The sequence below is a fragment of the Temnothorax nylanderi genome, unplaced genomic scaffold (assembly GCF_030848795.1).
Source record: "Temnothorax nylanderi isolate EJ_2023f unplaced genomic scaffold, tnyl_v1.0 TNYL_tig0289_pilon, whole genome shotgun sequence".
In the NCBI taxonomy this organism is placed as follows: domain Eukaryota; kingdom Metazoa; phylum Arthropoda; class Insecta; order Hymenoptera; family Formicidae; genus Temnothorax; species Temnothorax nylanderi.
In genome coordinates, this window is record NW_027249351.1 from 16303 (window position 1) to 29353 (window position 13051).

Sequence of the window (13051 nt, forward strand, 5' to 3'; positions counted from 1 at the left end):
TTATTGTATATACATATATATGTAAAAAAAAAGAGAGAGACTAGCAGATATTTCGGACTTACTATTGCTGACGGTGATGTAACGATTGCTCTCGGGATGTAACGTCTCTGGGTCAGTAATCGCGACGGTGAAGCTGGATCGAGGATTCTTCTGGACCCTTGGTTCGGTACTGTGACGCGATGAATTGACGCGCACAGAATTTAGTTATAATAAGGTTGACAGCGGGGGTCGAGACCAGAAGCGATTGTATAAATCCCGTAGACGCGGACTTTACCGTTTTGAGTTTCGGAATAAAATCGGTGTCCCGCTGTCGCGGTTTATATATGATTTTCAGGAATGGGTTATCAAGGAATATGTCTCAACCTTTTGGTGGGTGACCTGTTTTTCGATGATGACTCTTGTTAGTCATCGATTGAAAAACATGTTTTTCTCACGGATCGAGACGCTAGATTTCGAAATTTCTATTGTCTCGTCCTTATCTGTTTTCGTCTAGCGCGAAGTGTTTTTCCCGAATTTTCCCCGGGAGTGTATATGACGGCCCGCTCGGCTATTGACCGGCGGCGCAGGTTTCGCAATTTCTCACGGATCGAGACGCTAGATCTCGGAATTTCTATCGTCTTGTTTTATCTGTTATTGTCTGGCGTCAAGTGTTTTTTATGAATTTTCCCTGGGAATGACGGCCTGACCAGCTATTGACCGGCGGCACAGGTTTAACAATTAATACACGTATTTTGTTTGATTTAATGTCGGAAAGAATAATGATTCATTATCATCAGTAACCTGCCGCCGATCGACAAATATTATTCGGTTTTCGTCATCCCAAGAACAATTCAATTTACATCAGAGACGAATTAATTGGTATGAAAAAAAGACATAGTTGCTTTTAAGAAAAAGTATGCAGATGCGTGTTGCAAATTACATATTTTTTCTTAAAGGAACTATGCCTTTTTTCATACCAATTGATTTGTCTCATTATTCTGTGCATAAAAGTATTAAAGTAACATTACCGAAAACTTAATGTTTTACAAGATATTTTGTATTTTATGTCAAAATACTAGAACTTTCAAGCCTTAATAATTCCAAAAGTTCTTAACAAAAAAATACTTTATTATAATGTTTTGAAAAGCCCTCGAGATTAGCTATAAAAATATGCATTGAAAAATAGGGGTTTCCATTTAAGAAATTAAAGGTGTCGTTTACGTGAGCTTTAAACGACCATCCAAGGTCAAACCAATAACACCATCTTATGTCCCCCTTCGAACCAAACAACTTTTGTCTGAAACATTTTTCTCTCCCGGGCTTGGTTTTCGAGATATTCGACTGGATGGATTAAAATGGTCCACCCTGTATATGTATATAAAAGAAAATGGAAGTTTTTTAATCGATTCCCTTAGGGTTACAATTCTCGTCCATCACTACCCTTCTCCTCTCACTTAACCCTTTGGACCAAAGGCTTAACGTCTCTTCCCGAAAGACGGAGCCCAGTTTGCTCCGCACAAGAGTCTTTCTTGCACGGAGGGCGCAGCTTTCGGAAAATAAATTCCATGTTTACGTGCTCAAGTGGACTCGAACCTGGTTTCTCAGATTACGAGTCTGGCGCTCTACCACTAGACCACACTGCCGCCCTGTGCCTACCGAAAGTTCGGGGCCACCTAAATAATTTGTGAATGGTTTGAAATATAGGATTGAAATTTATAGGGATACAATGGGATCACAAAGTCTATTATTTAACCACAAAAACAACCACCACCATCCCCCCGGGGGCCGGGGGGGAGGGGGGAGCCAAAAAATCTTAAATGGCATGTGGGGTTGAGTGAGGGCTCGTTCGAAAGGGCTTTCCGAGACGAAAACAAGGCGAGGTCGTCAAGGTCTCTACAATTTTTTTTCGCAGAGTTATGATTATTTGAACATTTTTATTAAGATTTTGCGATAGCGAGGGCCCACGGCGACAACAGAAGAAAGATAAGGCTTCACGCGGGCTCGCGCGTTTCTGTGTGTGTGTGTGTGTGTGTGTGTGTGTGTGTGTGTGTGTGCGTGCGCGCGCGCGCGTGTGTGTGTGTCAGCAGAGATAATGCTGTGCGCAGAGAGGGTTTGGAGTCGTTAACTACCGCGGGAGTGACGAACCGTGGGGTCCTTATCTTTGCTGACACACACACACACACACACACACACACACACACACACACACACACACAACAGAGAGGGTTTGGAGTCGTTAACTACCGCGGGAGTGACGAACCGTGGGGTCTTTATCTCTGCTGACAAACACACACGCATACGCACGCACGCACGCACGCACGCGCGCGCACGCACACACACACACACACACACACACACACACACAGAAACGCGCGAGCCCGCGTGAAGCCTTATCTTTCTTCTGTTGTCGCCGTGGGCCCTCGCTATCGCAAAATCTTAATAAAAATGTTCAAATAATCATAACTCTGCGAAAAAAAATTGTAGAGACCTTGACGACCTCGCCTTGTTTTCGTCTCGGAAAGCCCTTTCGAACGAGCCCTCACTCAACCCCACATGCCATTTAAGATTTTTTGGCTCCCCCCTCCCCCCCGTCCCCCGGGGGTATGGTGGTGGGTGTTTTTGTGGTTAAATAATAGACTTTGTGATCCCATTGTATCCCTATAAATTTCAATCCTATATTTCAAACCATTCACAAATTATTTAGGTGGCCTCGAACTTTCGGTAGGCACTGTATATATATACAATATATTATCCGTGAAAATTCAAATTTATAATAGATTTATTTTGATTTTTATAGGTCTTCGAAGCGGCTTAGGACATTGAAATTATTAATATCATTTAAATTATAAATAAATAACAATGTTCAACAAAAACCAGAATTACGGATATATACATCTTTATATATGAAAAAAACATATACTATATTATACATATAATAAATTAGAAAAAAGTGACTTATAATTAGTATAATAAAAGAATAAGATACAAAATAAATATAGAATAAATGTAAAATAAATACTAAATAAATGTTAACAAAATTCAATAACAGCAAATGTGATATAAATATAAAATAATTTTTCTACATCGTAATTATACAGGGTGTTCCGAAATTCGAGGGTAATAAAATTGCAGCATGAAAGTTCGTACAAAATTAAGTAATAAAAGTGCATGCCATTTTTTTCATAAAATAGTTTCTTAAGTATAAAGGTTTAAAGTATAACCAATCGTAGGCATTGGATAAAAAGTCATCTGTTCATGTGTCGTGCGTGTGTTGTATTAGATGTCGAATACTTTACGTCAAACAAAACGTTGCCGCTGTATGTACGCGCATACTACCGCACAATCATACTTTTTAACCAATGCGTACGATTGGTTATACCCATAGACTTATATAGATAGACCTGCCCCTGCCGTAAGAGCACGCGTAGGAAGATAAACGGTGCAGACATAGCCCGTGGATAACTCCTCTCTCTTTCTTCTGATCGCTTGGTGGGGATAGAAGTCTAGACTAGTGGGGTGGGAACTAGTAGGGAATAGGGCTGGGTAAAACGCACACATTGCTCGTCAGTAGATGAAAGGCAGTTGGAGGAGAAGGTGCATTGACGCGCACACATAAATTTAGCTGATGCGACAATTCAAGTAAGAGGAAATAATGGCAAAAACATGCTATATCTGTATGAAAGACCTTGGCATGGCGGAAGATGTAACTTTTCATCGGTAAATATTCAATGTGTATTATATTACATTATATAATAAAGTTAACCAAAAAAAAGAACTGTTTTTCATACGTCTCCTCCGTGAGATTTGCAAGTAAAAATATTTATTTAAAACATTTTCTGCATATGCAAAAGAATATTTAGAAATTGTCGTTCTTTATTATATATGAAAAAAGTAGTAAAATGTCAAAATGTCTTAAAAGATTTGAAGGTTATAATAACTATGAACCTTGTTATGTGAAAAAAAATTGTAAACTTTTTTAGAACAATACAATTATAGATTCTGCTTTACGTAAAATTAAATTACTGTACTGTGTCTAAAAATGCCTTTTCCAACATATGCATGCGTTAGATTGGATTGTACGCGTAAATATTGCATTGTGTGTTAGTTGTTACATATTGAAAGCAATCGGAATACATTCCGCCCGCCTCGTATAGTGCAACCTACGATTAATTTTCGCGGACGCGTACGCGCTTTGAAGGCGGGTGTCAACTCGTCGGCGAAAGATTAACTTGCGTCGCGTTACCGCAGCGGCGAGCTACGAATTCGCAGAACAGGAAATGTTTCGCTTGAAGCTAGGCTTTCAACGCGACAAAAAAATCGCTGACGGTTGTACGCGGGAGATATACGCGGCTTTATTTCTTCTACGCGATATACATCAACCACGACAAATCGAGAAAGATTTCGCGATTATTCCTCGCTCTCCGGTGCGTCGCAGTCCGGGAGGAGGACGAGCTTGCTCACGGGCCGCGTGAGCGTCGATGCCGCCGTCCGAACCTTGACGACTCGGATCTGGCCGTCGTCTCCCGGGAATAGCTCCTCGATCCGAGCGAGGGGCCATTTGGTCGGGGGCGTCGTCTCGCTCCTCAAGAGGCACAAGCGGCCCGCCCGCACCTCCACATCGGCCTTGAGCCAACTCGGGCGGTGAGCCAGCGTCTGCAGATATTCCTGGGACCACCGCGCCCAGAAGTGGTCCCGCATCTGCTGGACCTGTTGCCAACGGGACAAGCGAGCCGTCTTTTCCTCCGTCAGCGACGGCTCCGGCACGGCGCTGAGAGCCGAGCCTATGAGGAAGTGGCCAGGAGTGAGTAAACAGAGGTCCTCCGGATCGTCCGTCAAGGCCTGCAGCGGACGGGAATTCAGGCACGCCTCGACCTCAGACAGCAGCGTGGCCATCTTCTCGTAGGTGAGCGTCGCTTCGCCAATCACTCGCCGCAGGTGATGCTTGGTCGACTTGACGGCCGCCTCCCAGATACCGCCAAAGTTAGAGCGCCGCGGGGGGATTAAAGCGCCATGAGATCCTCTCCTCGGCGACGCGCTCGGCGATGCGTCGGCCCTCCTGGCTGCCTGCAGAGAACAGATCGCGCAATTGTGCGTCGGCACCGACAAAATTAGTGCCGCAGTCGCTGTACAGCGTTTGGCACAGGCCTCGGCGAGAAACGAATCGGCGCAGCGCAGCCAGGAAGGCGTCGGCGGTGTAGTCCGAAGCCACGTCAAGGTGTACAGCTCTGGAACATAGACAGACAAACAAGACAATAAATGCTTTAGAGGCCCATTGGCTTCGTCCTTTGGAGGTCCTCAGCCACACTGGTCCGGCGTAGTCGACTCCCGTGTTCAGAAATGGCCGAGCGGGAGTTACCCTTGGGCCAGTGAGGCTTCCCATGAGAGGCTGCGGGGAGGCCGCCCGCCATCGCAAGCACGTCACGCAACGCCGAATACAACCTTTCACCAAAGTGCGGCCGCGAGGAACCCAGTACTCCTGACGAAGAGCTCCGAGGGTCATCTGCACTCCTCCGTGCAACGTCCGCCGGTGGCACGCCTCCACGATAAGCCTCGTTAAGTGAGACGTTCCCGGCAAGATTACGGGGTGCTTAGCGTCATAGGCGAGCATGGCGTTCTTCAGCCGACCACCGACTCGGAGGAGACCTCGCTCGTCCAGGAAGGGGCCCAGCGGGGCGATAGAGCTGCGCGCCGGCAGCGGAGCGCTCTTTCTGAGGGCCGCCGTTTCCGCCTTGAATTCCCTGGATTGGACCAAGCTGATCCAGCCTACGATAGCGTAGTCGAGCTCCTTGCGAGTTAGCACGCGGCCAGCGGCGGTATCGGGCCGATTTTCGTAGGCGGTCCGCCTCGCCCGTAGGCACCGCAGCCAACGACGGCACCACGCTGTCGTCCGTAACAAGCTCGTCAGGGACGAGTGCCTAGTCAGCATCTCAGGCTCCTCGCGGGCCTCCGTCGCGATCGCCGCGGCATGTACGTGAGAACGCCGTTCCGGGAGGTCAACCGGTATATCGTCGTCCAAGGGGGCCGTCCACGGACCGGTCTCAGATCGGAGCCAAGCAGGGCCCTGGCACCAGAGAGAGTGGTCCACAAGCTCCCTTGGTAAGAGCCCCCGGGAGGCGCAGTCGGCGGGGTTTTCCCGCCCGGGAACGTGGTGCCAACATGCCTCAGGGAGAGTAAGCTGGATCTCGCTCACTCTGTTCGCCACGTAGGTTTTCCAGGAGGCCGGGTGGCTTCAAATCCAGCCCAGTACTACGGTCGCGTCTGTCCACAGGTGAGATGGATCCTCTTCGATCTTGAGGACCCGCCGAGTGTGATCGACGAGTCGGACAAGTAAGGTGGCAGCGTTCAGTTCCAGTCGTGCAAGACTGACCTGCTTCAAGGGGGCGACCTTGGTTTTCGCCGCCACGAGGCTTACGACTACCTCTCTGCTCGAGCTCTCGGTCCGCAGGTACACGACCGCCGCGTACGCCTTTTCCGAGGCGTCGGCGACCCCGTGGATTTCGCGTTTGACACCTACTTGGTCGCTCTTCAGCCATCGAGGCACTCGGATCGCTTCCAGCAAAGGCAGCTCGGCTTGGAATTCGAGCCATCGTCGGACGTCGGTATCAGAGAGCGGCGTGTCCCAATCCAAGCCCAACAACCAGGTGGACTGAAATAAGATTTTAGCTTACACGGTAGTAGGGGCGAGCCACCCCAGCGGATCGAATAGTCGAGCGGCTAAAGATAAAACCGATTGCTTCGTAATAGTCTCCAGTCGGATTAGTTGCGTCGAGTATGAGAACTGGTCATCGTGCGGATGCCAGCGCAGCCCGAGGGTCAAGTGGCTCTCTCCCGGCAGCCACCACCGGGGCTCGCGTTGAAGGCGATCCTCAGGAGGGACTTCGTCAAGTATCGAAGCCTCGTTCGGCGACCATTTTTTAAGCGGGAAGCCGCCCGCCATGCAGATTTGCTCCAGTTGACGACGGATTTCCTTGGCCTTTGAGATCGTGTCCGCGCCAGATAATACGTCGTCCATGTAGCTCTCCAGTAAAAGCGCGATAGCGCCTAGCGGGAACTCAACTCCCTCGCCTTTGGCCAGCTGATGGAGCGTGCGGATCGCCAGGAACGCAGAACAAGCGAGCCCGTACGTGAGCGTGATTAGGAGGAATTCCAGCAACGCATCGCTAGAACTCTTGCGCCAGACTATGCGCTGCAGATCCATGTCCTCCGGGTGGACTTCGATCTGCCGGTACATTTTTTCAATGTCCGCTGCGAAAACGAAACGGTGACGCCGCCACCGGAGAAAGATCTCCGCCAAAGCCGGCAGCAAATTCGGCCCGGTCTGCAGATGCTTATTTAGAGTCACTCCCGTCGGCAACGCAGAAGAGCCATTGAAGACGACTCGCAATTTCGTCGTCGCGCTAGTCTCCTTCATCACTCCGTGGTGAGGCACATAACATACGGGCATCTTCGTCGGGTCGGCCGGGGGATCGACCGGCGTCATATGCCCGAGCTCGGCATACTGACGCATAAAGTCCGTATACAGCGCATGGAAGGAAGCATCCCGCACGAACTTCGCTTCCATGGCTTTCAATACGCGAACGGCCGCGCGGCGCGTACCGGAGAGATCCGGCATCGGCTCGATGACGAAGAGGCGCACGACGTAGCGTCCGTCGGGTTTGCGCGAGTGAGTGCGCACGAAGTGCTTACAGTGCCAGACTAGAGTCAAGCTCAACAGGGTCTTCTTTCCCCGCTAATTTTTCCAAGCCCGTTCCCTTGGCAGTGGTTTCGCTAGATAGTAGATAGGGACAGAATTGTCGTGAGTTTTACGTGCGGCACCTGCTCGTGGAGCCTAATCCACACGGCCCTCATGGGCGTGAGATTGGGATACGCCCAATCAGCGCGTACCGACCGAAGTTCGGTACTACCATGGTAGTCCTGCAGTACGCTGCAGGACTACAGGATCCGGCAGCAACCTACTGGTTGGGGCGAGCGACTATCCACGCTCTACCAGCTGTGCAGGTTGGTACCCGAGCTGTTGGGACGCAGCTCACCCGTCGGACACCCAAGTACGCAACTCGATTATCCTAGCCAGCATGCGGCTGTAAACCACGCACTGCCACCACGATGGTCCTACCCGCGACCGGCGGAAGCGAGCTCCCTGGGCCACCGGTCCCCGTGGTACCAGTCTAGATCACTGGTCGGATCTTCGTAGCCGAGACTACTCCCAGTTGGGTCTCCTGCAGACCCGGCACTGGTTAGCCGCACTCATCACGCACACCTCACACATTCCCACTCATTTTTCTCTGAAACACACATTCCGCAAACCTGCTCAGACTCTCATATCTTTTTTTGCATTCCAACACACTACTTACATCCACTCTGCCATCCTCACTCACCCTGACTCCCCATTCGCTCAGGTTCCTGACATCCTCATACATTTCACATTCAACCAGCACATGCTTCCAGTCCTCGCACTTTGCACCACACATACAGCATTCGGTCTCAGACAATCCCCTTTTATACAGAAACTCATTCAAACTGCCGTGGCCCGTCAGGATATACTTGAGCCATGAGCTCGGATCAAATCCCAGGCATTCCTCGGCAAACCTCACACTCTGTATGAAGCCATATGTCACACGTCCTTTCACACTGTCGTCCCATCTACTCTGCCATTTTTCATACAACCTAGCACTCATCAGCTCCAAACTCTCATCCACACCTCTTGCACTTACTTCTTCTTCACTCACTATATCACTTTCACCCAGTTTCCAACCATTCTTAATTCTCGCATTCACGCCTCTTCTCACACATTCCAGATCCCACGGAAGACCACCCATCAATACCTGCATGGCCTCCGTGGAGTCCGTTCTGCAAACATTCAAACAGGCGATCATGGCCACTCTTTGACACCTGTTTATGGCCTCACGCGCATACCCATACTTCATGGCTTCATACCACACGCTCGCACCATACATGACACACGCAGCAAACAAACCCTTATAGATAACACGCCAAGCTCTCTTTCGCAATCCTCATTCGCTCCTCATCACTCGTCTCAGCCTTCCCACCACACTCACACACTTTTGTCTCATACACTCCAGGTGCGGCTTGAAGCTCATTCGCTCGCTCACCCATACACCCAGATACCTCACACACTTCACATACCTCACATGCTTCCTATTCACACTAACGCTCGGGTGTCTCGCTCCAGACAAACTACCTTTCAGGAGCATCATCACTGTTTTGCTCTCTGAAACTTTCACTCCGACACTCGCACCCCATTCGCTCACTATTCTCATCCACTCGTTCCCCATTCTTTCCAGATCTGCTCGGCTCTGTCCCTCGACAGGCACGAACAGATCGTCAGCATACGCTGTTGCCATGCATCCTCGTCTGCGGAGCTCCCACAGGAGCTTATCCATCTGTAGGTCCCAGATAGCCGGGCCACCGATGGACCCCTGCGGTGCACCCCGCAGAACCTTCTTCCACACTTCCTCATTCGTTCCTATCATACATGCCCATCTCTCATCGAAGAAGCTCTCCCACAACCCAATCTCCTCACATCCTTCCTCACTCAGTCTCTCAAGCACACATGGCCATTCCAGGTTGTCGAAGGCACCCTGGAAGTCCACGAAATTTTCCAACACATACTTGTGCACGGACCCACTCACACACTCACGTACGCTGTTCCACGCACTTTCGGTCGAACGTCCCTTCACGAACCCGTGCTGTGCCTCACACATTCTACCACTCATCAGTCGCTCAAGCCTATTCACCATCAGTCGCTCAAACACTTTCCCAAGCACAGACAGCAGGCAGATCGGTCTGTACGACCCGGGGTCCGACCGCACTTTCTCTGGGGACTTCAGCAGCACAATCACCCTCGCTTTCTTCCACACCGTAGGGAAGCGGTTAGTACTCAAGCACACATCATACACTCTTTTCAGCCATCCCGGAATTGCACGCCAGACCGCACGTAACATTTCCACGGTTATTCCATCCAACCCAGGTGCCTTACCCATTTTCATCGCTTTCACCGCCACATCCACTTCATCCCATTCAAACGACCTTTCAATCATTTCTCTTTCTGCCATTCGCACATCTTCCACCTCCGCGGCCGGGAAGAAGCGATCCAGCAGCACACTCGCACTCTCTCTCCACGTACTCGTTGTTCTGTCACCCACTTTTATAGCACTCAGCCTATCTCGTCCATACTTCCCCATACACACCTTGTACACATCGCCCCACGGATCCTGATTCCCCTTGTCACTCACGAACTGTCTCCAGTTCTCCTCTTTCACTCTCCATAACATTCTCTTGTACTCTCTCAGAGTACGCTTGTACACATTCAAACGTCCTTCCACTCGATTCCTATCTCTCCCTCGCATTCGCTGGTAGGCTCGCCTACTCTTCCTTACATCCTTCTTCATGCGTTTCAATTCATCCATCTACCACACAAGCTTCCTTGCAGCCCCACACACTCGCCTTTTCATTCTATTATCATTCGCCTTCAGGATCCATGACGTGACGCGTTCCGCCAGACTATCGGCGTCCCTGTCATCCATCACATTCACACCATCCTCAGACGCATACTCCACCAAATCGCTCATGTATCCTTCCCAGTCCACGTCTTTGCACACCCACCTACGCATACCTTCCATTCGCTCAACACTCTCACCATAAGTTATACGTATCAGCAACACGTTATGGTCGCTGATACCCTAGTCATTCTTAACTTCCCATTCAAACTGCCCCCCCCCCCAGACGCATCGCTCACGAGAGTCACGTCTATGTCGCTTTCCCCATTGGGTCTGCTAAACGTATAACTCTCGCTCGGCTCATTTAACACAATCATATCATTCGCAACAATTCATTCCTCAAGCACTCTGCCACGCATCTCATTCTCTCTACTGCCGCCCCTACCCTTACTGTACCATAAGGGAGAGACGGCGTTCGCATCCATTCCTACCAACACACGCTTCCCTCTGGCAGCCATTCGCACCCTGTCCATGTACGCCAGGTACGGCTCGATGTCCTCACCGAACCGACAGTACACAGACACCACATACATTTCGCCGAAGTCTCCCTTCAGCCACACGCACACGCCATACTCGTCCGTGCACTCCCTTACACACATCACTTCGAGATTGGGATCATTCACCACCACTGCTGCTTTGACACTTTCACTCTCAGTCGCAATCACATCCATTCTTAGCGGGAGTTTAACTACTCGTCCATTCTTCACACATGGTTCCTGCAGCAGTGCCACACTCACTCGACGTTCGCACAGCATCTCACCCAAATCACACATAACCGCATACGCTCTCTGACAGTTGCACTGCACCACATTCATACCCGAGACACCCTGCGTATTCGACCTAACCATTATCGATGGTGTCCGCGTACCTTCTTCTAGCTATCTCATAGGAGGGACACCCCCTATCATTAACCGCGTGATTTGCCGGCCGCCCCCGTCTTTTACAGACCGCGCATATTTTCGGCCCAGCAGTACTCGGGCATTTGTCCCGTCGATGGCCGCCGAGGCCACAATGAGAACAAGTCTCCTCCGTTGCCCCACAATACCTCGCGACATGACCTAGGTCTAGACATCTAAAGCATCTGGTTAACGACGTGAAATCTGCGACCCTACAGCTTCTCCAGCCTATGTAAATCCGCGATGCCTTCTTGAACCTCTCCCGCATACTGGGTGTCACCTCAATTACCCAGTTCACCGTCTCTTCGTCCCCTTTACCCAATCTAAATCGGAACACGCATTTCTCTAGAAAGGTTCTCTCCTCTACGCCCTGCAGGCTCCGGGTTCTGCCTAGCTATGGCTTGGCGGACACCATCGACCTCCATCCCCTTGGGTACGTCGTACAAAATTATACGAGGTCTCCTGGCCGCCGGAAGTGCCGCCGTGAGACCCATTTTCTTGATCGCCTCGTTAGCGACTATCTTTTCGGCGTCCGCTTTCGAGTGCGCCTGCACAACGACTCTACCGTCCCTAGCCTTTCTCACGTTCTTTATTCTGATTTTAGACGCAACCGGGTCCATTGCCTCCAGCAGCGTCCTTTTAACTTCTTCTACCGACTTTGCTTTTTCGGCGCTACTGGCCACAACCACGGTAAATTCTCTATCCCTATTCCAGGGTTTAACCCTGCCCGTTTCCGACACAGCAGAAGCCCCCGCGCCAACCTCGCGACAAGGTTCCTTCTGCCTGCCCGCTATTTCCGCAAATGTTGCCGGCGGCGGACGGTTCGTCTCCGCCCTCTCCGCCAGACGTCCCCTCAAAAACGAGTTATCACAGCCAAGCTGCATCACTAACTTACTCGTTTTGCTAAAGAGTGCCGCTACCCTCTGCGCCACCGGCTTGCTAAACTTGGCATTAGGATCTCCAAGAATGCCATCCAGTTTAAGCCGTATATTGTGCATCATGGCAGCGGCCGTTTCCTTTCGAGTCATCGCACCGCTACCTTCGAAAACGTCCTCATCTTCCGACTCACTACCCGCACTGGACCCGCTTTCGCGATTGCCCAACAGGGGCCGCTCTGAGCCCGCCCGCAGCAGGTCAGTCCCTCGGGCAGTACCCCCTCCTACCGTCTCGCTCGACTCACTTCTAACATCCCTCAAGGGAGCCCGGGATTTAGGTGGGCTCCTAACTAATTTCCCGCTCCGTTCGAACGGATTACCGGTCGAGCTCTCTTCATCCGTCTGATCCGTCCTCGTGTCGTCTAACGTCTGCCTAGTCGTTCACTTTTTCAAGCCTTCCTGCGAGGCAGGCTTCTCCGGGCCCTTCTGTTTGATCTTCGTCAGAACCACCGTCATCGTCTTCGTTACAGTCCTTTGTCCGTCATCTTTGTTACCGTTCTTGTTCATGTCCGAGTTTACATTGTTAATTTCCGTTTTTGCCTTGTGTCCGTCACCTTTGTTTCCGTCCGGGTTTGTGTTTGTTTTGACGTTTTTCATATATATGTTCCCATGAGCATTACGACGGTTCGGCCATTATGGCAGCCCATAGCGCCTATGGGCATCTATCCCCGCCGGTTTAAAGCCCTAGTTAAGTGCATGAAAGCTGAGAAGCAGCTTGTCGGGC

General features: G+C 50.4%; 1 protein-coding gene across 1 annotated transcript; it reads right to left on the reverse strand.

The window, feature by feature from the left end:
- Positions 1-4386: 4386 nt before the first annotated feature.
- On the reverse strand, positions 4387-7540 carry LOC139780647 (uncharacterized). Its single transcript, XM_071719369.1, has 4 exons — positions 6707-7540; positions 6347-6625; positions 5419-6040; positions 4387-5204 (listed from the first exon to the last, which is right to left on the reverse strand). The coding sequence occupies exons 1-4, from the start codon at positions 7538-7540 to the stop codon at positions 4387-4389; spliced, it is 2553 nt and encodes an 850-aa protein (XP_071575470.1).
- Between the last annotated feature and the right edge of the window lie 5511 nt (positions 7541-13051).